Source organism: Manis javanica, chromosome 16 (genome assembly GCF_040802235.1).
Source record: "Manis javanica isolate MJ-LG chromosome 16, MJ_LKY, whole genome shotgun sequence".
NCBI lineage: Eukaryota > Metazoa > Chordata > Mammalia > Pholidota > Manidae > Manis > Manis javanica.
In genome coordinates, this window is record NC_133171.1 from 60,406,080 (window position 1) to 60,432,059 (window position 25,980).

General features: G+C 44.0%; 1 protein-coding gene across 1 annotated transcript; it reads left to right on the top strand.

Moving 5' to 3' along the window:
• The first annotated feature begins 1,019 nt into the window (after nucleotides 1-1,019).
• Nucleotides 1,020-17,681, top strand: LOC108403365 (E3 ubiquitin-protein ligase TRIM31). Its single transcript, XM_037026052.2, is given in 11 exon segments — nucleotides 1,020-1,081; nucleotides 1,835-1,980; nucleotides 1,983-2,199; nucleotides 2,201-2,285; nucleotides 10,009-10,108; nucleotides 11,832-11,900; nucleotides 11,903-11,965; nucleotides 14,329-14,407; nucleotides 16,141-16,297; nucleotides 17,271-17,494; nucleotides 17,537-17,681. Coding segments are annotated over 11 exon segments (1,347 nt in total).
• Nucleotides 17,682-25,980: the final 8,299 nt, after the last annotated feature.

Consider the following 25,980-nt stretch of genomic DNA (forward strand, 5'->3'; position numbering starts at 1 on the left):
CCATTAATGGCCTCTTGCACCTTGTCCATTCTGCTTTTAAGTCCTTCCAGAGATTGTTTTATTTCTGTATTCTCCCTCCCAACTTTACCCATTAGCTCTTGCATTTTTCTCTGCAGCTCCATAAGCATGGTTATGACCTTTATTTTGAATTCTTTTTCAGGAAGATTGGTTAAATTTATCTCCCCAGGTTCCTTCTCAGGGGATGTCTGGTTTGTTCTTGTCTGTATCAAATTCTTCTGCCTTTTCATGGTGATAGAGGCAGTCGTAGGCAGTTGGCGCATGTGTCAGCTGGGAGAAGAAAGTCTGTTCCTGCTTACCTGTTGCCTTCCCTTCCTGTGAGAACGACGACCTCTAGTGGCTTGTGCTGGGCTGCTGCATGCCAACGGGGCCTCTGAGTCTGGCCCAGGTGGTGCAGAGGATGCTCTGCACAGTAGCTTTGGGTTTGGCCAGTCTCAGGCCGCTGCTCTGCTATGGCAGGGTCATGCCAGAGAGGGAATGGGTGGGAGGCTGTTTATTGCCATCAGGGGCCTCAGAGCTGCACTGCTGCCCAGGGGTTTAGGGTGCCCGGAGTTTCCCAGAATTCCCAGTTGCTGGGCTGAGTGTGCCAGGACACTTCCATCCAGCTGTGAGGCTCCTGTCCCTTTAGGACTTTCAAAAAGCACTCGCTTTTCTTTTGTCCCAGGGGTGCTGGCTGTGGGAACCCGCTCGCAGGTTTTACTGTTTCGTTTCCCTAGTATCCAGCCCACCATGCACTGTGTGTCTGTGATCCTGGTGCGGATGAATAGGGCTGGGTATTTAGCAGTCCTGGGCTCCCACTCCCTCCCCACTCCAACTCCTATCCTCCTGCCAGGGAGCTGGTGTGGGGGACGTGTTTGGGTCCCACCGGGCCATGGCTTGTATCTTACCCTGTTCCTGAGGTGCTGGGTTCTCGCAAGTGTACACGTAGCCTGGCTATTGTACTGTATCTTCTGTTCTCTCTTTTAGGAATAGTTGTATTTGTTGTATTTTCTAAAGTATGCATGGTTTTGGGTAGCGATTTCTGCTGCCCTACTCACACCACCATCTTGGCTCAGTCCCCGAGGTAAAACATTTTTGAAAGCCTTTGGCTTCCAACTGTTGCTATAATTTGGGTAACCATGTAATTTATCATACAAATTGGACACATTTGAGAATGAAAAGAGGTGCTATTAATTACAGTACAACAAAGGTGAACCTGGGGACTGTCCCAGTTAAACCAGAATGTATGATCACTCTGACTATAATCACGACATCACCCACAATCCCTGTTTGACCTCAGATTAAGATTAGCTAAAAACTAATGCTAAACTTCTTGGTGGGACAGATGGCAGATAAACTGAGAGAGGGGAGGTAAGGAAGGTAGGATCCAGACAAAATGGTAAGGGAGGAAGGACTCTTTTCCCTTGACACAAGAGGGAAGGAGGGAAGATTAGGACATAAATATCACCAGATGATGCTCATTGATATTTTCCTGGTCAGGACATAAGCCACAGGGGAAGGCAATTCAGAGATTAGAGAAGCACAAAGAAGCAGAAGAAACAGACCAAACTAAAAGCAGGCCTGGAGGCATCAGAGCACTGATGACATACAGAGGAAAAAACCAGAAGAGAACAGACCACTGCAAGTGCTGTGGAGGAGTAAAAGGTCTATCACAGTCAAGAGGAGTGTACAAAAATAGAGAATGACCTTTCAGAAAGAAGTCCCCTGCTCCTTCCCCTTTCCAGGAATTCCCCATGAGAGGAATGGTTGCCTCTTCTGGTAACTGAAAATTCCCTGAGGTGGTCTCCATCTCCTCTGTTTTCTCTTCCCTTCCTAGAGTCAGTGTCCACGGCAGACTTCTAAACTCTACACACTTGAAGCAGCCCTGCCTTATTGTGGCCAGTCAGTGGTTTACCAAGAAACTGCAGGAGGAAGTGGCCTGTCCCATCTCCATGGATGTTCTGCGGGAGCCTGTCACCACTGACAGCATGGGTGCTAACTCAGATACATCACTCAGAGTGGGGAAGCATCAGTGTTCTCAAACGTCTCCTGTGCAAACAAATTTGTGAGGAGGAACATGTTCAAGCCCAACAGGCTGTTAGTGAATCTGGTGGAAAAAATCCAACCTGCAGGTCCCTCTGATGTGCAGCCAGAAAAGGAAGAGCTGAGCTGTCTGAGGTACCAGCAGAAGTTCTGTTACTTCTGGGAAATTCCATTTGATATGTTGTGAATCCGAAGGCCACAAATTCCACAACACTGTTTTGATAGAAGCTTCCCAGAGTTATCAGGTAGGTGTCTGGTGTCCTTCCCTGTCCTGCCATCAGACCAGGAGTTCAGTGAGGACCTGAGGGTTATTACCTCCTCCCTCAGGCAGTTCAGTCAGCCAAAGACCTGAATTCAAAGGTCTAAGTTTGGAGAACTGATGCCTGGTGAAATCGAGGCATATTGGAGAATGAAAAGAACATGGAGTCACACATTTGGGCTCAAGTTCAGACTCCTGAGTTTACTGTATGACCTTCAAGGAATCACTTTGCCTCTCTGAGCCTCTGCTGCCTCACCTTTCAAATGGGCAAAATAATAATAATAAAGTACCTCTTAAGAATTGTTGGTATGGATTGGATTAAAGATGATGGTGTGAGATGTGAGACAGAGACCTCCTCCTAAAACCACATACAATATGAAAATATAATTTAGTACAACTAATCCTGAAAGAGCAACAGGAAAGAAGGTTGCACCAGACTGCATACACCTGGAGAAAAGAGCAACCTCACGGAACAGGTTAACGTACCAAAGCTTTGACCTGGTGGGACCCAAGCCCTTCCCTCACCCCAGCTCATTGGCTGGAGGAAGAGAAACAGAGAAGGGAGGGAGTGGAGGCCTGGAACTGCTAAACACCTAGCCCTGGAGATATGCTCTGGGAGCATGAATCTACATAGAATGATGCTCCAGTGATTTAGTGAGGTTGGAATGCTAAGATAGGCAGAATACCTGGAGAGACAGAGATTCCAGCTGCTTGTGGAAAACAGGGATTCATACCTGGCTGATCTGGGTGGGCAGTCTGAGAGACTTCCTAAAAAGGAAAGGGCTGCTAAAGGGGCAGGGATTGCACAGAGCTTACTGCTCAGGAGAAAGGACATATAGACCAAATTGTCCAGATGCACTCTGTCCAGCAGGTTGGGAGCTTAAACAATCTTCACATGCTATATCCCCCTGGCTGGTGATGCAACTGCAAGGACCCCACCGTGATATGCAGCCTGCTGTGTCTTCCTCCTGGCTAGCCTGCACCAGGCTCATACTCGCAAACTGGCAGCCCCTGCCTTGGTGACAACCCAGCCAGAGGGAAGCCCCGCCAATGGCAGGTACAAACACAAAGCATAGAGGCTTACACCTCTGTGTTCAGCCCATTGGTACTGGCAGTGGAGACAGGCACAGCAGCTGGGAAGTAGGAAACAGCTCTTTCCTCCTGCCAAGCACCAACACCACTCCCCTGCAACCCCTGACATTGCTGCAGGGGCTGAGCAGCTCCATAGAGTAGAGCTTCTGGGAAATAGAGGGTACTACAGACAAATTATGAAACCTCAAGGGAAACAGTTCAAAGCAAAATTATGAATACACCTGAGACAGAATCAAATGAAATCGACCTCATCAATCTGCTGAAAGAGATTTCAAAATAAAAATCATTAACATGTTCATGGAGGTACAGAAAAATATTCAAGAGCTCAGGAATGAATTTAGAATGGAGATCTAATCATTGAAGAGCACAGTTGAGGATATTACAAGCAGATTAGATACAGTGAAAGAGACAATAAATGAAAGAGAAACTTGGGAAGAGGAACACAAAGAAGCTGAGGCACAGAGAGAAAAGGATCTCCAGGAATGAAAGAATACTGGGAGAACTGTGTGACCAATCCAAGCAGAACAATATTTCTATTATAGGGGTACCAGAATAAGAAGAGAGAGAAAAGGGGATAGAAAGTGTCTTTGAGGAAGTAATTGCTGAAAACATCCCTAATCTGGGGAAGGAGATAGTTTCCCAGGCCATGGAGATCCACAGATTTCCCAACACAAGACACACAAGGAGGACAACACCAACACATATAATAATTAAAATGGCAAAGACCAAGGATAAGGACAGACTACTAAAAGCAGCAAGATAGAGAAATAAGATCACATACAAAGGAAAGCCCATCAGGCTATCATCAGACTTCTCATCAGGAACCTTACAGGCCAGAAGGGAGTGGCAAGATGTATTTAATGCAATGAGGCAGAAGGGCCTCGAACCAAGAATACTTTATCTGGGAAGATTATCATTTAAATTTGAAGGAGGGATTAAATAATTTCCAGATAAGAAAAAGCTGAGAAAATCTAGCCACCACAAACCATCTCTACAGTGTAGTTTGGAGGGACTGCTATAGATGAAAGTGTTACTAAAGTTAAATAGCTGTCACCAGAAGTAATAAAAAGGGATAGACAAAGAGTAGAGAATGCAATATCTAATATATAAAGAATGGAGAAGGAAGAAAAGGAGGGGGAAAAAAGAACCTTTAGACTGTGCTTGTAACACCATACTAAGTGAGTTAAGTTAGACTCTTATTTAGATAGTAAGGAAGTACCCATCAACCTTTTGTAACCATGAATCTAAAGCCTACAATGGCAATAAGTACATACCTATTGATAATCACCCTAAATGTAAATGGACAGAATGCACCAATCAAAAGACACAGAGACACTGAATGGATAAAAAAAATAAGACCCATCTATAGGCTGCCTACAAGATACTCACTTCAAACCCAAAGACATACACAGACTAAAAGTAAAGGGATGAAAAAAGATATTTCATGCAAACAATAGGGAGAAAAAAGCAGGTTTTGCAGTACTTGTACCAGACAAAATAGACTTCAAAACAAAGAAAGTAACAAGAGATAAAGAAGGACATTGCATAATGATACAGGGGTCAATCCAACAAGAAAATATAACCATTATAAATATCTATGCACCCAACACAGGAGCACCTACATACGTGAAGCAAATACTAACAGAATTAAAAGGGGAGATAGAATGTAATGCATTCATTCTAGGAGACTTCAACACACTACTCACTCCAAAGGACAGATCAACCAGACAGAAAATAAGTAAGAATACAGAGGCACTGAATGACACACTAGAACAGATGGAACTAACAGACATCTACAGAACTCTCCACCCAAAAGAAGCAGGATACACATTCTTTTTAAGTGCATATCGAACATTTTCCAGAAGAGACCACATACTAGGCCACAAAAAGAGCCTCAGTAAACACAAAGATTGAAATTGTACCAACCAACTTCTCATATCACAAGGGCATAAAACCAGAAATAAATTGTACAAGGAAAACAAAAAGGCTCACAAACACATGGAGGCTTAACAACATGCTCCTAAATAATCAATGGATCAATGACCAAATTGAAACAGAGATCATGCAATATATGGAGACAATAGAAACAACAGCAAAACTCCCCAACTTCTGTGGGATGCAGTGAAGGCAGTTCTAAGAGGGAAGTATATAGCAATTCAGGCCTATTTAAAGAGGGAAGAACAATCCCAAATGAATAGTCTAAATTCACAATTATTGAAATTGGAAAAAGAAGAACAAATGAAGCCCAAAGTCAGCAGAAGGAGGGACATAATAAAGACCAGAGAAGAAATAAATAAAATTAAGAAGAATAAAACAATAAAAAAAATTAATGAAAGCAAGAGCTGGTTCATTGATAAAAGAAACCAAATAGATAACCCCTAGCCAGATTTATTAAGAAAATAAGAGAACCTACACAGATAAACAGAATCAGAAATGAGAAGGGAAAAATCATGACGGACACCACAGAAATACAAAGGATTATTAGAGAATACTATGGAAATCTATATGCTAACAAACTAGATAACCTAGAAGAAATGGACAACTTTCAAGAAAAATACAACCTTCCAAGACTGACCAAGGAAGAAACAGAGAATCTAAACAGACCAATATCAGCAATGAAATTGAATCAGTAATCAAAAAACCACACAAGAACTAAATCCCAGAACCAAATGGATTCACTGATGAATTTCATCAGACATTTAGAGAAGACATAATACCCATTCTCCTTAAAGTTTTTCAAAAAAATAGAAGAGGAGAGAATACTTCCAAACTCATCTATGAAGCCAGCATTACTATAATACCAAAACCAGGCAAAGACCCCACAAAAAAAGAAAACTACAGACCAATATCCCTGATGAACATAGATGCAAAAATACTCAAGAAAATATTTGCAAACCTTATTCAAAAATACACCAAGATCATACACCATGATCAAGTGAGATTCATCCCAGAGATGCAAGGATGGTACAACATTTGAAAATCCATCAACATCATCCACCACATCAACAAAATGAAGGACAAAATCACATGATCATTTCCATAGATGCTTAAAAAGCATTCGACAAAATTCAACATCCATTCATGATAAAAACTCTCAACAAAATGGATATAGAGAGCAAGTACCTCGACATAATAAAGGCCATATATGAAAAACCCACAGCCAACATCATTCTTAACGGTGAGAAGCTGAAAGCTTTTCCTCTAAGATAGGGAACAAGACACATGAGTGGGGACAAGGATGCCCACTCTCCCTGCTTTTATTCAACATAGTATTGGAGGTCCTAGCTGTGGCAGTCAGATAAAACAAAGAAATAAGAGGCATCCAGATTGGTAGGGAAGAAGCCAAACTCTCAATGTTTGCAGATGACATGATATTATAGATAAAGATCCCTAAAAAATCCACTGCTAAACTACTAGAACTAATATCTGAATTCAGCAAAGTTGCAGGATACAAAATTAATGCACAGAAATGTGTTGCATTCCTATACACTAATGATGAACTAGCAGAAAGAGAAATCATGAAAATAATCCCATTCACAATTACATCCAAAAGAATAAATACCTAGGAATAAACCTAACCAAGGAAGTGAAAGACATATACCCTGAGAACTATAAGACATTCCTAAGGTAAATTAAAGAGGACAACAATAAATGGAAATTCATCCCATGCTTTTGGGTAGGAAGAATTGTCAAAATGGCCATTCTGCCTAAACAATCTACAGATTCAATGTAACCCCTATCAAAACACTGATGGCGTTCTTCAATGAACTAGAACAAGTAGTTGTAAAATTCATATGGAATTACAAAAGACCCCAAATAGCCAAAGCAATGCGGAGAAGGAAGAATAAAGCAGCGGGGATCTCACTTCCCAACTTCAAGCTCTACTACAAAGCCACAGTAATCAAGACAATTTGGTACTGGCACAGGAACAGACCCATAGACCAGTGGAACAGAACAGAGATTCCACATATTAACCCAAGCATATATGGTCAATTAATATATGACAAAGGAGCCATGCATATACAATGAGGAAATGACAGCCTCTTCAACAGCTGGTGTTGGCAAACTGAACCACTACATGTAAGAGAATGAAACTGGATTACCATCTAACTCCATACACAAAAGAAAACTCAAAATGGATCAATGGCCTGAATGTACGTTATGAAACCATAAAACTCTTAGAAGAAAATATAGGCAAAACTCTCTTGAATACAAACATGAGCATCTTCTTCATGAACATATTTCCTCGGGCAAGGGAAACAGAAGCAGAAATGAACAAGTGGTACTATATCAAACTAAAAAGCTTATATACAATAAAGGACACCATCAGTAGAACAAAAAGGCATCCTACAGTACGGGAGAATATATTCATAAATGACATACCTGATAAGGGGTTGACATCCAAAATATACAAAGAGCTCACACTTTGCAACAAAGAAAAAGCAAATAACCCACTTAAAAAATGGATATTTTCCAAAGATGAAATTCAGATGGCCAACAGGCACATGAAAAGATTCTCCACATTGCTAATCATCAGAGAAATGCAAATTAAAACCACAATGAGATATTATCTCACACCAGTTAGGATGGCCACCATCCAAAAGACAAACAACAAATGTTGGTGAGGTTGTGGAGAAAGGGGAACCCTCCTACACTGCTGGTGAGAATGTAAATTAGTTCAACCTTTGTGGAAAGCAGTATGGAGGTTCCTCAAAAACTCAAAATAGAAATACCATTTGACCCAGGAATTCCACTCCTAGGAATTTACCCTAAGAATGCAGCAGTCCAGTTTGAAGAAGACATATGCAGCCTTATGTTTGTCGTAGCATTATTTACAATAGCCACGAAATGGAAGCAACCTAAGTGTCCATCAGTAGATGAATGGATAAAGAAGATGTGGTAAATACACACCGTGGAATACTATTCAGCCACAAGAAGAAAACACATCCTACCATTTGCAGCAACATGGATGGAACTAGAGGGTATTATGCTCAGTGAAATATGCCAGGCAGAGAAAGACAAATATCAAATGATTTCACTCATCTGTGGAGTATAAGAACAAAGAAAAAACTGAAGAAACAAAACAGCAGCATACTCACAGAACCCCAGAATGGGCTAACAGTTACCAAAGGGGAAGGGACTGGGGAGGATGGGTGGGAAGGGAGGAATAAAGGGGAAAAGGGGCATTATGATTAGCAGACATAATAAAAATGGGGTGTACAGGGAAGGCAGTATAGCACAGAGAAGACAAGTAGTGATTCTATAGCATCTTACTGTGCTGATGGACAGTGACTGTAATGGGGTGTGTTGGCGGGACTTGATAATGGGGGTATTCTAGTAACCACAATGTTGTTCATGTAAGTGTATATTAATAATACCAAAAAAAATAACAATAAAAAATTTAAAAAAAGAATTGTTGGTATGACAAATGAGGGAAAGTTGTTGGGGGTTCTTTGATAATCCCAAAGCACCATCCAAATATTCGTCATGAGTAGTTATAATTTATGACAACATTCCTCTTTTAGGCCCTTTAGGCTCCAGATTTTTCCTTCCCCCTTCACTCCCACCACTCCCCAGCATGCACAGCAAAGGGGGTTCTATTAATAATTATGCCAAGACTGCCCCTGGTGAACCTCACCCACCATCCTGAGAAATCAGGATAGTGAGAACTCCAGGCACAGCTTGCCAAAACATCTCTCTCCCCACAGGGGCAGCTTCAATTGCAGGACAAGGTTATGAGCAAAAGGAGAAGGCAATAGTACAAGGAAGTCGTGAGGTAAACAGAGGATCAGTGTCTTCATGAAAGAAGAAACTCGGATCTGCTGTCTGTCCCATGAGTTCAGAAGCAGAAACATCTCTGTGAAAGCTCCTAGAATCTTTAGCCTTATTACACGACCATTAAGAAAAAGACCCCATAACAAAGAAACAGAGATCCGGAACAGAGGAGTGTAGTGGGGGGGGACGGGGTGGAGAGAATGGTGGCATCGGGGTCAGGCTGTGCTGCGCGTGTCCTGTCCTCCTCGGCAGCACTTGGCCTGCCGCATCCAAGCACCTTCCACGTCCAGCCCTGGATTCTTGGAGTTGGTCAGCTGTGTCAGTCTCCCCCACCTGGGGGCAGGTCATGTGAGAATGACTGGTCCTGGTCTTAGAATCAGAAATACCGGTTTAAGACCCAGCTGTGACCCTCACAGCCCCTCCCTAACTAGAGACTGATCCCAAGGTTGGAGAATGAAGACATTGTAAACCCACCCAATATCTTTACCCATTTTTTTGTGCATCAAAGGAAAAATCTATGTGGAAGCATATTATAAACGGAAATGCTTTCTGAAAATGTGAGTACGAGATACTTAGGTTTTAAGTGTTAGATACTTAGACCCCTGAAGGCAAAAATGATAAACATATATGTAAGAAACCTAAAACTAAAAGTGAGCAGATAGTAAGTGCTTTTAAAAGTTAATTTTCCTCACCTTGTCTTTCCTCCAGGTCTGCCTGGAGCACATTGCTCTGCATTGGTACTCAGCATGGACTTAATAAAATAGAAAAATGGAAGAAAATGGACTGGAAGGAACTTTGAGGTAATCCTTCCATCACCTGAGTGTCCATTGACCTCCCTCCAGGTGCAGGTGGAACTTGAGAATCAAAAGATCGCCTCAGAATTCACGCAGCTGCCTCAGGTCCTGAAGGAGGAGAATTTCCTCCTGTCACAGAGAAACTGGCTGGGTTGGGAGGAAGCAAAGGGAAGCAACGCCTCAGGAAGCTTATCCCGGATGCTCCCTGCTCTAAGTGAGAGTCCTTTGGGGGCCCAGCGGCATGCAAAAAGGTAGCAGCCCATCCCTGGTCACACGTCAGAGTGCCTACCACCTGGCAGGTTATCTGAGATTGTCCCTATCACCCTACCTAGCTCAGTGCTATTCAACAGAAATATAATGTAAGGCACGTGGGTAATTTAGAAGCATAATACACACCATATTTATAAAATTTAGAAATATAATTCAAGCCACATATGTAATTTAGAGTTACATTGTGAGCTACTTAAATTTAAAATATAATTTACATATACAATTAAAATACTTTTCTAGCCACTTTCAAAAAATAAAAAGAATCAGGTAAAATTAATTTTAAGAAAATATTTTATTTAATGCAACATATGTAAAATACTGTCATTTTAAGCTGTTGACCAATATTTTTAAAGTATTAATGAAATATTTTATGATTTTCTTTTTGGTACTGAGTCTTTGAAATATGGTATATATTTTATGTATCAAATTTCAATTCAGACACTAAATTTTCAATGGTTGAAGTTATATGTACTCCTATCAAAGCAACATAGTTTGTTTAATGGAAAAAGTACTTTACACTGCTTACATTTTTAAATTTAAATGTGGATTAGTGAAAATTCAGTAGAACTAAAAATTTAATTCTTCATCATCCTAACCACATTTCAAGTGTTCAGGTGTTACATGAAGCTAGCTGATGCTACCATTTTGGACAGTGCAGGCCTAGCTGATGGGTAAAATAAGCTCAGTCCCTGATTTCCCTCTCTCCACAGTTCAGGAATCCATTTCTTTCTTTCAAGAAAGGCCGTGCAAAGCCATTCCAGCCACTCTCTTGTCACCTCCTCACCCCAGAGACAAAATTCATCTCCAAAATCTCATTGTCATAGCTATTTCCCCTTTTCTTCAAGCAGTTCCTCTTGAGGTCTAACCATTTCCCTGCCTACTGGCATATCAGGCAGTTCTTGGGTGAGCCCCTAATGGTGGGTGGGTAGGGAGAAGGGAGCTTGGGGGTGTCCTCACTTTACCTGCTCTGCCCACCTGGCAGGGTGTGCACTTTCGTCTTTAGCTCCAGTGAGTCAGCCAAGTGCTGAAGCTGTGCTGTTTCTTTCTCTTCTAGGACATCAAAGTTCTGCAGGTATGACAGGCTATCCTGAATGCACTTTGTCTACTGACTCATTTCTCCTACAATGCTCAACACATATTCAAAGACACTCAACAAGCCTCCCTCACAAATTTCCACCCACTCTAACTTTGCAGTTAAACACTTTGGCTGCAGATAAGAAGACCTAAACTGAGGGTATTAGTAAGTAGGTTGGTTGCTAAAGAGGATCTGTTTTCTTCAGGTTCCTATTGCTGGCATAAATTCTTCTCTTTCTTTGCACTACCTGCATGCATGACCCCTTGCTCAACTGAATGGCTCCTGAGTCCCTACTCCCTACCCCTACCCCCTTTGTCTTCTCTCCTTCTCTGTCCCCATCTCCCTCTTCATTTCCATATCTCCCTGCATCCCACTTCATCCCCCACCCTGCATCCCTAGCCCTGGCCTCCTAACTGCACCCAAGCTATCCCCTGACTTTCTCTCCAACCCCAGGACCCCATCCCCTGATCCCTTTCATCACAGCCTATCCTCCCCTGCACCCATTTCCTGATCTCACCACCCACAGATGAATCATATTTTCCTAAAAGCTAAGAGTTTTGCTTTCTCAGCCCAATCCCTGTTCCTCTGGACCTGGAGAAAAACTCAGTGAAGCAAAATGAAGACCTGGCTCCATTACAGAGAGCCTGAAGAAATTCAGAGGCAAGGAAAAGGCCATCTCCTTCTCTGTTCACCTACCCGTAGGGGATTCTTCCCCTGTCAGCCCATGGAAACTGGACTGTTACTCCTACCTGCTGGAAACAATCACAGGGCCTTTCAAATGCCAGGCTTTCTGCTGAGCACGTTCCATGTACCCATTTCAGGCATTTCTTACACTCTGTCTTCATCATGTGTTATTTGTCTGTCTCCCTGACTCCCATGAGAGCCACAGAGGTGCCCCTGCTGTGTACAGTGGCTGTCTTGGAAAGTTGGTACTCAGCTGTGTGGTGGAGCAGACAGAGGCAGGGCCTTGCTTTCCTGGGGCCTGCTGGCAGGGACTGTGTGATGTAGAGCAGTGGCTTTTACTTCTCTGGTACACACAGGAGCTCCGTCTATTCCTGACAACAGAAAAAGAAAAAACAGATTCAAAGTCAATGATATTCTAGGGAAACCACTCTTCTAGCCTTACAGGGAAACAGAAATTAGTCAGAGCAGAAATGCATAACTTGGGCTTTAAATGTTTGATCAGATATTTTTCAAAAACTTGGCTGGGTTTGCAACCAGTAAGAAGGTTGGATATTTGTAAGGATTCCCTTCACTGCAAAGGCTGCAGCTGTCCAAGCCAGGAGGGCACACAGCTGGATGGAGTTTTCTTCTAAGAAGACCCCTGCCCCCACCCGTACACACACACACACACACACCCCTCCCCACATGCTGTGGCTAAGGAGGATCAGGGTACTGATCAAGAAGTCCACCCATTCAGCCAGGACTCTCCACCTGCCAGGCATAACAAGGAACAGTATTTTGTTTTAGTCTGTAATTTGGTTTGAACTGTTCTTTCCTACAGTAACTTCTCTGCTCTGTCCAGCCCTTCCATCCCACTGGGTGTAATCTCATCCAATACAGCAACAGTCACTTCAGGTTTTAAAATAGTTCAATTCCAGCTTAGAATTTCCATGAAGGGATCCCCTACCCTTCATCTCAGGCTAGATTTGGGGGGCTGGCAGGGGACTACAAAGGCGCACCTTGTGTTGGAGATGAGTGTGATTTGTTCTCTCTCCCCTTCCCGCCACCACCACACACCTGGTCCTATTAAAGCCCAGGGGATGGAGAGATGCTGGGGAGTCTACTCACTCAGCTGGCCCAATCTCCATGTTCCTCAGTCTAAAGGTCAGTGGGGGAACAGCTTGGTCTAGAACTTAAGTGTGGAGGTGGCGGTGGCAGACCCCAAAGGGCCTTGAAGGCAAAGTGCTCAGGGACAGTTTCCTCCATTCTGGCTCTAGATATATGAACCCCTGAAAAGAGGGTTGCTCAGTGTTCCCCATGGCTGGGCTGGTTGCTCTTAGGCAAACTTCCCATGCTTCTCCCCCACCTATCCCCAGGGCCATTCTGTGCTCTCCTGGAGCAACAGAGCACTAGAAGGGTGCAGAGGCCCAAGGAAGCCCCCCACTTGAGCATCCCACCCTATAGCTCCTCACCCAGTCCAGCACCCCAACAGGGCCCAGGCCAGGCAAGGGCCATTGTCCCCAGATTCTGGGCTCATCCTCCAACCACATGAAGTCTTTTGTTACCTGCCCCTATTTCCAGCAGGGACACACAAGTCCACAGCCCTCCTTGTCAGCACTGGCGGAGAAGGCAGACCTAGCCTCCTACTTCAGAAGCTCTATCTCCTTTCTCCTCTTAAGCCTGCTCTCTAAGAGGAGGGATGGGATTGCCATCCAGGCTTTAGAGGGTGGGAACCCCTCTTGCCACACCCTGCTCCTGGTTGTTGGCACGACAGCAGGCCTTATTCAGAAGGGTGAGGCCCCAGAGCATCTTTTGTCCGCAGCACTTTCTCCTCATTGTCAGATGTGAGGAAGGGACTAGATGTAGCTGGGCACTTGAAATGTGGCTAGTCCAAATTCAAGTATGCTGTTAGTGGAGAATACATCAGATTTCACAAGACGTAGTATGAAAATAGAATGTAAATAAAGCAATAATTTATTGTACTTTATGTTGAAAATGACAGTGTTTTTTAAATACTGGGATTAATAGAATTTATACTTAAAATTAATTTTACTGATTTCTTTTTACTTTTTCTGTTAATGTGACTATTTTAAATTAAAATGCTTTATCTAAATTTAAATGTAAATTTTAAAATGATATTTGTAGCTCAGATTATATTTCTCCTGGGCTGAGCTAGACAGCCCCCTCAAGGGGAGCAGAAAAAGTATTTCTCTCAGTGTTTTATACCTTCTTGGTCCACTAAGAATATGACAGCTACCACTTCTCCAAGGCGTTTCAAATCAGTGTTGTGCTGTGTTGTCCTGGGTTTCTTGCTCAACCTCTCTGGAGTCTCTCCATCTCATTCCATTCTCTCCCCTCACACAACCTCCAGGCTGATAGGAAGAAAGATAAAAGCAGGTTTTTCAAAAGCATGAATGAAAACTACCTGAAGAGCTATGAGTGGGGACAGATAGCTCTTTCTGCCATTTGGGGAAAGGGAGAAAAGCAAAGGGGAAGAATTCTGTCTCTATGATTACCTGCTGGCCAGCTATGGGGGAATGCCCATTCCTCAGCCAACTGAGAAGAACAAGCATATAGATATACTTTATTATTTTAAATTCATGTAACTCACAAAATAGTGACCAATTTAAAAGTTTCAAAACTAATAGAAAATTATAAAGTTATTTCTTCATTCTTCAGGGTAAGGGAGGAAAAGATGGGAAAAGGAGGAGATGGGGATAGCTCAGTCTCTGGAGCATTAGCTGCCTTTGGCCACATGCCAGGTTTCTGGGACAATACCTCTGGGTGTGATGTCAGGAAGGCCCAAGGGCTGGGGACCCTCTAGAACAAGAGTCCATGCCAAACCATCAGAGATGGTTCTGCCATCTGAGGTAGGAGCACTATAAAATACCATTTCTTAAAGGGCCACTGTGTGCTAATCACCCCACACGTGACATTTAAAATCCCCACAACTGTCCTCCAAGTAGGTGTTATTATTGGCAATTCACAGGTAAGTAAGGTCCCAGCAACTCCAGGGAGGTGAAGTAATTTACTCAGGTCATGTGACTATTGAGTGGAAGACGCAGAATTAGAACTCAGTTTGCCTAAATCAAAAACTACATAAATGCATTCCAAAGCCAGAGATCAGGATTTAGGGATTTTATTCCACCAGCGTTCTCCTCAAGAGGTGTTTGCAGAGGGCAAGTCTGCACTATGCTCCCTGCCTTGTGCCCTGTTAAATGTTTCACATCCCAGGCCCCAGGAAGCACTAGGGCTAGTAAAGAATCCACTTCCTGCCATCACAGGGACAACCTGACAGGTTTCCACATTTCCCCGGGGGTAGTGGGAGCTTCCTCACTGAGAACTGATTGTTCTTATTGATAGTGGAAGGGTGTTTGCTTTTGTTTTTAACTTGCAGCTTCTGGTTATCAAGACCAAAATTGGTTTTCTTTCCCCAATTTCTAGGATGCCTATCAATCAGAGAAAAATAATTCTAAAAGAACAAAACCTCAGAGTCTGAGTCATCCTCTTCAGGCAGGAGTCCTGAGGCTTGCCGCTGTGTAGAGGGAGGACAGGGGTCAAAATGCCTTATCCACAGATGGGACTGGTCGAATGACTGTAGGGAAAGAAGACTGCACTGCAGAAGGAGCTTCCTCCCATCCAAGATCAAGGCTTCTTTCAGTTTCAGCCTGAGAGGAAAGGGAAAGGGAACAGAGCAAAAAGGACGATTTAGAGACCTTACAAGGGCCTGGGAGCTGGGAGAGGGGAGGAAGGGTTGTCTTGAAAACTTGAAGAATTCAGGTGCTAAGATGGCCTGGGCAGGGACGGAGATGAGGGCATCTCATCCATCTCCTCTTACTCCTCAAATTGCACTTCTCCTAGGAAGGAAATGTCCACCCCTTCCTTCACCAACTTCTCCTAAATTGTTCAGATGTACCTTTATCCTTGCTGTTGTGTCTAGAGCTCAGCGCACCTCCCGGCAAAGGAGGATTATGGCTGCTTTGCTCCCACGGACCTCTTCTCCTTCCCTTCCTCCTTCTAGATGACAGACAACTCAACCAGCATCACCAAATCCCACCCCTCAGCTCCCTCCACTGCCTTTTCGGGCCTCAATGCTGGGAAGCCCACGCCCCAGCATTGCTCCTGGCCCGAAGCTGGATCTCTTTAGTTGAGATTTACCTCAACTGAGCCAGCTCTGAGAACCGGGTGGGAGCCCTGGCGCTGTGTGGACGGAAGAGCCCAGGCGGCACTGAGGAAGCTGCCGAGAGCGGTCCAGGGCCCCTGAGTGGGCGGGGCCGAGCTGAGAGAGTGGAGCGTGGGGGAAGGCCGGGGCTACTGATGATGGCCATGGTGGGGGTGTGAGACTGGCAGAAGGGATGCGAGCGTTCTCGAACCAAAAGCGGAAAAGACTACCCTGGACGCCTAGCACCTCGCCCCATGCTTGGCTTCGTATTGCTTTGGCTCTGGGGCCCCCTGGTGGGTAAAGAAAGTCCCTGTAACTGACTCCTTCGGGTCCTTCTTTTTTAAAAAAAAACAACTCTACCCAGGCAAGCCGTTCAGACCTGAAGTCTAGAGATGAGTATATTCCTGCCTGGGTCACAGTCCGCCCAACCCGTCCCGTGGACCTGACCTTCCTGTTTCCTCTTCCCCAAATTCCCACATCCTCCGTTACCCTCAAACCCTCACATTCAGCAAGGGAAAATTAATTAATATTTCAGTAAGAGGGTGTGAGATAACAAATCCGGATAGAGCGAGGGCCCCATTCCTGTCTTTAGTAGAGACTGGAACCACCTCTACTCAAGCCATTGTAGATAGAGGGTGGACGGGGGCCCTACTTGTTTTGATAAACTAAATCAATGTGCACATCCAATGAAAAGTGTGCGTGTGTGGTGGGGTGGGGGCTGACCATCCCTCTTCGTGTATTCCAACCCTCCACTCATCCCTGTCTCTGAAGGTTAGGAAATCACTCGAGTTCCTCAAGTCTAAGCCTCGACTTCTCTTATACTACCCCAAATCTTGTTTTTTATGAGAATCAAAGACCACAGAAATGCGGAAGAAAGAGGGAAGTCTCAGCTTTCGGTGCTGAAATAATACGCTCCTACCATCACCAGTGGGGAGCCTCCCCTATGCATCCACAGAGCAGCATATGGTGAAACTTAGGGATTAATTTAGGGAGGAGGGAGCTAGGACTCCTCTGGGGACAATGAGGACGCGGTTGGACAGGGAACGCTTCTCTCCAGCTGCATCTAGAGAGCTTAGAGGGAAGGAACTGGACCGTTTGACCCGGGGCTGCCCCTAATTCTCCTCCTCATTTTTCCCCAAGCGCCCCCTCGTTACACTGGATGCGGCCTTGGCCCACGCGGACCTCTTCGTTTCCCACGTTCTGAAGACAGTGACGCTGAACCTAGCTTCTCGCAACGGCTGGGATGAGCCCGCCAGCCCCGCGCGCTACTGCGCAGTCGGCTTAAAGGCTGAGCTAGCCCAGCCTCTCCGTCGGCCGCGAGATCTGGGAGGCGGAGCTCCGAGAAACGGGGCCGGGGCCTGGTGGTGGGCGTGGTCTTGGTGCTAAAACCTCCCACCCTCCCCCAGGCGAGGCTTCCTGGTGGCAGGCGATCCTTATTCAGTTCCTGTGCTCCGCAGTGCCCGGAGCTCACCGAGACCAGGACCTGGGGGGATCTCCCCGTGCGTCCGAGGAAAGCGGGCGTCTGCGCCGATCGCTAGTGCAGGGAGGTAGTCTTCTGCGACACCACCGCGAGCAACCACATCTACCCGTTGCACACATCCTTCCCGGAGCAAGCAGATCGTCTACTTTTTCAGTCGCTTGTTTTCCGTCCCCAAATCAGCCTGAGCACTGGAGCTGTTCCTTTGCCTCCTGTCCGTCTCCGCCCCGTTACTGCCCACACTTTGGAATGTGCTGCAGCTGGTAGCGTTGAAGCAAGGCCTGTAGGAGCCCTGTAGGAATGTTGCACTCTTCGCGCTTCCTAGTCCAGGCCCGACGTCCCAGAGCCTGCTTTAAATGTCTCTCTCTTCTTGGTTCTTACAGTCTTCTTTCCCCCAATTTGCCTATATTGAAAAGAAAGCCACAAATACATGAAAAGACTGCACAGAAGGCTATTCAGTGCATCACTGCTTGTAACAGGACTAGACTGAAAACAGCCCAAATGTGAATCAACAGGGGGTGATGGAGAAAACACTGCGATGAGAAGCGTCCGGCTATGTCCTGGTTGAGACACAGACACAAGGGATGTAAATGTTTTGCATCATTATAAAACTAAATTAAATTAAAACAGGACAGACTGAACCTGTGTGTGTAACTGGTAGCTTAAACACCCAGAGAAGTTATTTTAAGTGACTTTAAAACATAGTCATTTGACTGTATATCCTTAGTGGGATATATCCTAATGACAAAAATATTGCAAATAAAACTTAAAATTCCCAGTTATTATCTTGGTAAAAATATTATTAAGATTTTTCAGCCTCAAAGAAAAGATTAGCTTTTCTCATGATTATCACATATAAAAAGAGAAATAAAAACATAATAATCCCAAATTTGACTTGGAAAATCAGCATAAACTCATGATGTATTTTCTCTTAAAAAGGAATAAAATGTTTTTTTTAGCTCTCTTCATAAGGAAGACCTAATAATGGTCTAATTGGATACAATGAGTACTGCTTATACACAGATGGTGTCTCTAAATATTATTTGCCACAGAAAGGAAAAATGCTCCTTAGAGAACTGGATAATTCTAGGTCTGGGAGAAGAAATATACAAAATGACTCTGAAACATCTTGTCCAAACATTGTGAGGAAGCTAGTGGAGTCAAGGCAGAAATGACTCAGGAGCCAACTTGAAGGGCCAAAGACAGGATATTTTTAGTGTCAGTAAGAATAATAACTGCAATTGATTGAAACACATAATATATGTTTTTATAATTCCATCAGTTCATCATAATAACTAAAAAGTAAACTCATTGGTCATTTTTGGAGGAAGCTAGGAACCCACTCAACTTTCTGAAAACTAGTAAGAGAAAAACTATATATTTATGCTACCATTTTTATACAAATACATCAAGGATAACCAAATAATTTGAGAACAGTTCTTTATTACAAACTTCAGCTAATAAATGAAGAAAGGATAAAAAAAATCACCATTTTGTAACACCTAATGAAATAATGGACCTATGCAATAATTACCAACAGCTACTAGAAATATTATGTGACAAGCTGATAGGGAACCTTATAAGGATGGGTCAGGCGGACAACACCTGAACCCACTTATCAACATCAAAAAAGAGAACCCAGCATTATGTGCCTTCAATGTCATACAGCAGAAAGTAACAACTTGATGTACTTCTTGAAAATAATGAACCTGAAACTCATTGGAGTTCTGGATCGAACAGAATTGCTTTAACAATGCTGCAGAAACGCAGTCAGCAAATGGCAGTTTAGGAAAATTCACAGGACAAATGACCAGTTTTCTTCATCAAATAAACTGCCAGGAAAAACAGGAGAAAGGGAACCTACAGATTAAAAGACTTGAAGGAAATATCAACCAAAGACATTGGTGAACTGGTTTACATTCTGCTTTGAACAAATTAATTGTAATACAATTTCTACAAGGAAGAGACAGAAAGTTAAAAATTGTACATTTACATTAAAGAGTTGTGCACTTTTACAATGTAATCATTGTACTTCTTAATTTTTTTGCATACTTAAGTTTTCACCAATGAAATATGATGTGTGAGATTTGTTTAAAAGCAATACAGTGGAAAAAGGGAGGAAGGAGAGTGGGAGGTAATTGATGAAATAAAATTGGTCATGAGTTGATAACTGCTAAATGGAGTCATCAAATTATTTTCTCTACTGTGTATGTTTGAAATTTTCCATAATAAAAATGTTGACACTTTAAAAAGATTAAAAGGACATTCTCTAAATGTCGTCTTCCACAGTCAATATTTGGGTGTGAATCTGACTCAGAACTCAGACATCCTTTAAAGGGTGCTGAAAAGATTTTTAGTCTCACCAAAGACTGGTTTCCCCTGGAGTGGGGGATGGATATAGTTTCCCTCTCAAAGACAAGTCACTCTGCCTTTAATACTTCCTCATATTCAGAAACCAAAATCAATCGCAAGACCAGATGCTTCCTCTTCTCGAATCCTCACCAACACCACTCCGAACAAAAATCTCTATTGTTTATATTGTTGCCCTGTGAGGGATCAAAGTTAAACTCAGCGAAGGCCTGCCTCAGTTTCCACGGCGATCCCGAAAAATTAAAAGGGGCGAGGGGCTTGGAAATCCAGAGCCATGGCATGACAGGAAGACCTACGGAAAACCAGACCCAGGATCTGGGCCAGAGTTCAAGATTACTGTGGGTTCCTTCCAATACGGCTCCCTTCAGCCGGGCAGTGGGCGGGGTAGGCGCTGCGGGCGGGCTTCCCGAGGCGTTCACAGCCTCCCGGTTCCAGTAGGGAGATGGCTGGAAGACAGAAGGCGTGGAGAGTCGTCCTGCAGCCGCCGGGCTGCCGCGCGCGTGTCTCCGCAGCCGAGGGCGGGCCCACGTGTCGGTCCAGGTGAGCCAGGGCCCCGAGCGCGGATTCCAGGAGCGCGCAGTCAGCCCTGGCCCGGCTCCCCCATCCTGTTCCCCCAGCCGCCCGCGAGACGCCGCCGATTACATAAGCAGCCCTCATCTGCCTTTTAGGTGATCACTGGGGACACGCGGGCCTGAACCCACAGGAAACCTCCCTTAGGACCTTCATTCAGAATCGCCCTCGGCAGACCAAATTCCCAATTTCCGATACTCAAAGCCCTAAGCAACGACCTCACACACTCTGACAGGTTTCCGTATTGTATGCAGATTTGGCGTCCGCACTGGAAAGGGAGATCTTCCAGGCCTGACTTTTGTTAATTTCATACTTACATTCTCCCTTTCTTTACCCCTGGCACTTAGCACAGACCCTAGAATTAGGTAGTTGATTAATGAACATTTGCTAATTTGAACCATCCCCTAATTCTTCCTACAAAAGAGTGATGTCTTGAAATTCCACTCGGTTTTCATAGCCCAGCTTCACCTCACCTTCCCCAGGACACCTTCCCAGGCAGGCATCTGGGCTGTTCCTGGAGGCTGTGTGCACACACCAGCAGAGCAGAGGGCAGTGGACTGTGAACTCCTTGAGGGCAGAAGCAGCTCTTACTCATCTTGGTTTCACTCTCCTACTCTGTTTGCATAGTTCTTAGTGAATGAAGGGATACTCTGTGGCAAGGTTTAAGCCTGGAGCAGTCTTCCCACCTGGTCTGTAACCTTGACCTATGACCACTCCTTCTGTACCTGGGGGATGAGAGTACTGTTTAACCATTCTGATACACCTGAAGAGGGTGCTGGCCACTAATACAAAGATCCGGTTGGCAGATCCAGTCGTTAGTGAGACCAAGGACCTAGATTTCCATTCTCTAGTCCAGGGTGTTTTCTGCCCCTCCACATAGTTATAATAGTACTAATTTCAACTTGTCTACAGACCTTAGTTTACTAAACAGTTTCACAGACATTATTCCATTTATTCCTCACAGCCTCTTGAATTAGGTGCTATTACATGCTACATTCCAGATATAACACTGATGCTCAAACTTGGGTCTTTTAACCCAAAGTAGATACAAAAGCAATCTTGAAAATATACAATCCCATAAAATATATGATAGCATGGTTATAAAAAATCATAACCTTTCCATGGTGTTGCCTCCCACCTTGACACCCTTAACTTCTATATTTGTTTCCTAGGGCCGCTATAACAAATTGCCACAAACAGAGTGGCTTAAAACAAGAGAAACTTACTCTCTCATAGTTCTGGAAGCTAGATGTCTGAAATCACGTTGTTGACAGGGCCATGTTCCGTCAGAAGGATAGGGAAGAAAGCTTCCTTGCCTCTTCTAGCTTCTGGTGTTTGCAGGCAATCCTTGGCATTCCTTGGTTGGTAGATGCATCAATCCAGTCTCTGCTCCATCTTCACAAGGGCTTCTCCCTGTCTCTGTATCCAAATTTCTCTCTCTTTTTAAGGATTCCAGTATTATTGGACTAGGAGTCCAGACCACCCTAATCCGGTATGAATGACCTCATTTTAACTTGATTACGCTTGAAAATACCCAATTTCCAAATAACATCACATTCATAGGTACCAGGGATTAGGTCTTCAACATATCTTTCAGGGAGACACAATTCAACCCCTAATTCTGTCACCCACTGGAAAGTGCAGGTATAAAAAAGAGAACAATAATGACATAGAAAAAGAGAGCCAGGAGCAAGATTGGAGGGAGGCCGAGATGAGGGGAAAGGAAGATAAAGCACTGGGGGACAGTGGATGTATTCTCCAGGAAGAGTCAAGTTTGGACATGTGGGCTGGGGAACCAAAGGAAGGAGAGTGACGGTCTTCCAAAAGGTAGAACAGCTGCTCCCTGGGGAAGGGAGAGTGAGCAAGAGCCACTCCACCCTTGGGGAAATACAGTGAAAACTGGGATTAGGGCCAAGAGAAGGAGATCCACAGTGCTGAGACCCCTTTTCCACTATCAAGGCCCCACGAGGAGCCAGGGGTCTCTGTTAGTTGCAAAGCATGTTCCTAAAGATACTACAAGATCATCAAGTCATCTTGTCCCACTCCCCAGATCTGTTTCCACTACCTTGTTCTCTACTATTTTCTTGCCACCATCCCCATCACCTGGATGTTATCCTCTACTTTGCAGTCCTGCAGGCTCCACCCCTGTTGATGTCAGCATCTACCTCAGGACTCCATCACTCCCTCACCCTCTAGAGGCCTAGATCAGGCCATCATCTGGCAGCTGCTTAGCCAGTCCATCAGCCCTCATCTGCATTATGATGAAGCTGCCTCCCTCATGGCCCTGCCTGGAGACTTACCCTGCCCAATCCAGCCTCCCTGACAAAGGCAAAATAAATTTTTTTCCAAAATTTTATTATGAAAATTTTCAAACAGAAAAGTTGCAAGGATTTTACTATGACCAACCAACTGCCATCACTAGATTCTATCAGTAGCATTTTTCTATAATTGTTATATGAAATGTTTCCATTTATCCTTTCCTTTAGTCATCCATCAGTCTATCTTACAATTTTATGCCTTTTAAAGTAAGTTGCACATATTCAAATGTTTTTTAAAAACATGTAATCACAGCATGACAGGACTTACTGAACTCCCAGTGATGCCTCCTTTCTCTGAAGCATAAGGCCCAGACTCCTCCTCCTCTGACCTGCTTCCTATTTCTCACTCCTAGTAAGATCAATTGCATGTAAAATTCCCCACTCACCATGCTGTTTATCACCTCCCTGACCTGCTCTTGTACCTTCTTGTGAGATTGCCCCCGATCTCCAGAACCTCAAGTATCTTCTTCCTCAGAAAGGCATTCTTGATATCCCACCTTCCTCAGAGTGTAGATGCACTGCTTCTAGGAGCACATAGCAGCGGCCAGGACATACTCATGACTGCGCTTACCTCCATACATCACAGTGATCTTTCTCCCTCCTGCCCCCAACTGAAAGCTTCCTGAAAAATCAGGTATCTACTTTATTTGCTTATTGTCCTTCTCATCTAGGATGGCCTGGCATATGTGGGTGGCCAGTAAATATTTGTTGAGTGAATGCATGACTAGTTTTGTCTCTTCTGACAGCACCTCCTGCCTTTGTACGATCTTCTCCCACACAGCCTAGATCCTCATTATAGATCCCAGAGGGTAAGAATGAAGAAAAGAACACTGGATGTTATCAATGCCTTCTAGCCAAAGACCCCCAGAAACGTACCTGTAGCTGAACAAGTAGGGTTTATTCCTCTTTGCAACAAAAAAATAATGCACACCATAGGGAACTATGGGACATCTTAAGTAAGGGAGTATTAGAAAAAAACTAGGATAGGATCTGGGCTTTGTTAAGGTGATATGGGGGAGGGTCTAAAGAAGTAAGGATTTGCTTTAGACTGAATGCTGTCAGAAAGCAGGGCAGATTCTATGACTGGAAATCTCAATCAACTGGGGTAATTATAATGAAGATAAAGCTGTAATTGGTAAAGAAGTAGCAGTCATTGCTTTTGGCCATAAGAAGGGGAGTCTGGTATTTTGTGGGTGGCACAGTGACCTTGCTTTTGAGCTCAGGTGAAATTCTGAACTGGCCTTGCTTTGTTTCATTTTTTCATTTTCTCAAGAGTAAGCTTTTCTGGGGTTGGTGGTCAGTAAAATAGTTTATGCCTAATTGGAGAATGGCCTAGTTTAGCTTAGAGTGTCAGGCCAGCTTCTGAATGTCAGAGGCTGCTTTTTTGTTCTTTCTGTGTTTAGGTGGGGACTTGGGGAAAGGGTGAATAATGGGGTTAGGGCATATGTGTATCTGTGTAGAATCCAGCTCAATGCAAGAACTTCTCAAATACAGCAAGTCTTGAGTTTATCTCCAAAGTATCAACCACCAACCCATCCATATAATCTGAGGTCACAAGGCTAACAGTTTCAGCTCTCCTGGTCACCACCCCCAGGGCCGTGGGAGAGGACAGGTGACCCTGGGCACTGGTGAAGCTGAGTCGTGATCAGGGAGGGACCAGCTGCCTTGGGTGGCCTTGGCTTCGGCCTTTCCCAGGCTTCTGCTCCCCAGACATCCCTCATTCTCCCCAGGTAGACACTCTGCAGCTGTTTTGGTGGAGCTATTTTTGTTTGTCATCCTGCCTGGTATCGCAGCCTCCCAGTGACTCCCATACTTATTCATTTGGGCCTTGAGGAAAACCATTAGATATGAATTCTTTGTTGGTTTTGTGACAATGGCCTCCGACAAGACAGGCTCAGCTCCCTGGACTCCAAGACCTAGGTGTCCCTGCTCCTTGCCTTCTGGGGTGACGATCTCATTCTTGTTGTTAGTTTCTGGGATCCAGTGACTCACTGCAGATGCCTGGCAGCTGGGTTCTCTGAGGGTGCTGTCCACGGATATTGAGCCATTGCCTTTCCTCCTTTAGTCCAGGGCTTCTGCCTGATGGCTAGTGATTCCCGTTCCCAGACAGAGCCCTTAACATTGCTTTCAAGTCAGACAGCTCTGAGGTTACTGCCTCCTGCCTCGGGCCATCATTATCCCTTTCTGCCGGAGCTGGTGTCTCTTCGCTTAAAGGTTCCTTACTCCCCACACCCCACCCCACCCCAGACCCTGGGCTTTCTTTTTCACTACCCTTTGTCCTGCACTGATGCTTGTCCCTTCTCCTCCTTTTGGACCAAATCTGGTCTTTACTAGTTGTGCTTTAAGACTTAGAACAAATTACTTAAGTCTCTGGGCTTCAGTTTTCACATCTGTAAACTGTGGATAATGATAATTACCTTTTAGTATTGTTGTGTGGATTCGTTGTTTTTTTTTTAACCCCATAAGTAATTAATGTATACATTCATTTGTAAAGAATTTAAAGCAGACAGGTAGAATAAAAGTTTCCTTTGGCCACAGTCTCCCTGAATCTAGTTTTATGTAGTCCTTCACAACATTTTTCTGTGTATTTACATACATATTTATGTGCATATAGAAAGTGGGGATGGTGAAGGTATCTGTTTGAGGGCCAAGAGAGTTTGGTGGTTTGAAAAAAAGGCTGTATCTGATGGACAGTAATGGGGTATATGGTGGGGACTTGATTAATAGGGGGGAATGTAGTAACCACAATGTTGCTCATGTGAAACCTGAGCATAAGATTTTATATCAATGATAACATAATTTGAAAAACACATTAATGCAATTAGGGAAAGAAAGGCTGCATCTTTCATAAAAGCAAATCAATAGATAATGCCTACAGTTGAAAAAGCAACAGTAGTAATATAATCCTGGTGTTTATAGATATGGCAGCAAACACCTAAAAGCAGGTCAGCTAAAAAAGCTGAAAGTTGTAGAGATGGGATGGGAGCTATTAGTTTTTCTTATTAACTTATCTAATTATTTGACTTTTTATGTGCATGTATAACTCCAATTCAAATCCTGAAAAATAATTTATGTTCTGTGTTCCTTTTTCTTCCCATCTGTCATGTCAAGATCT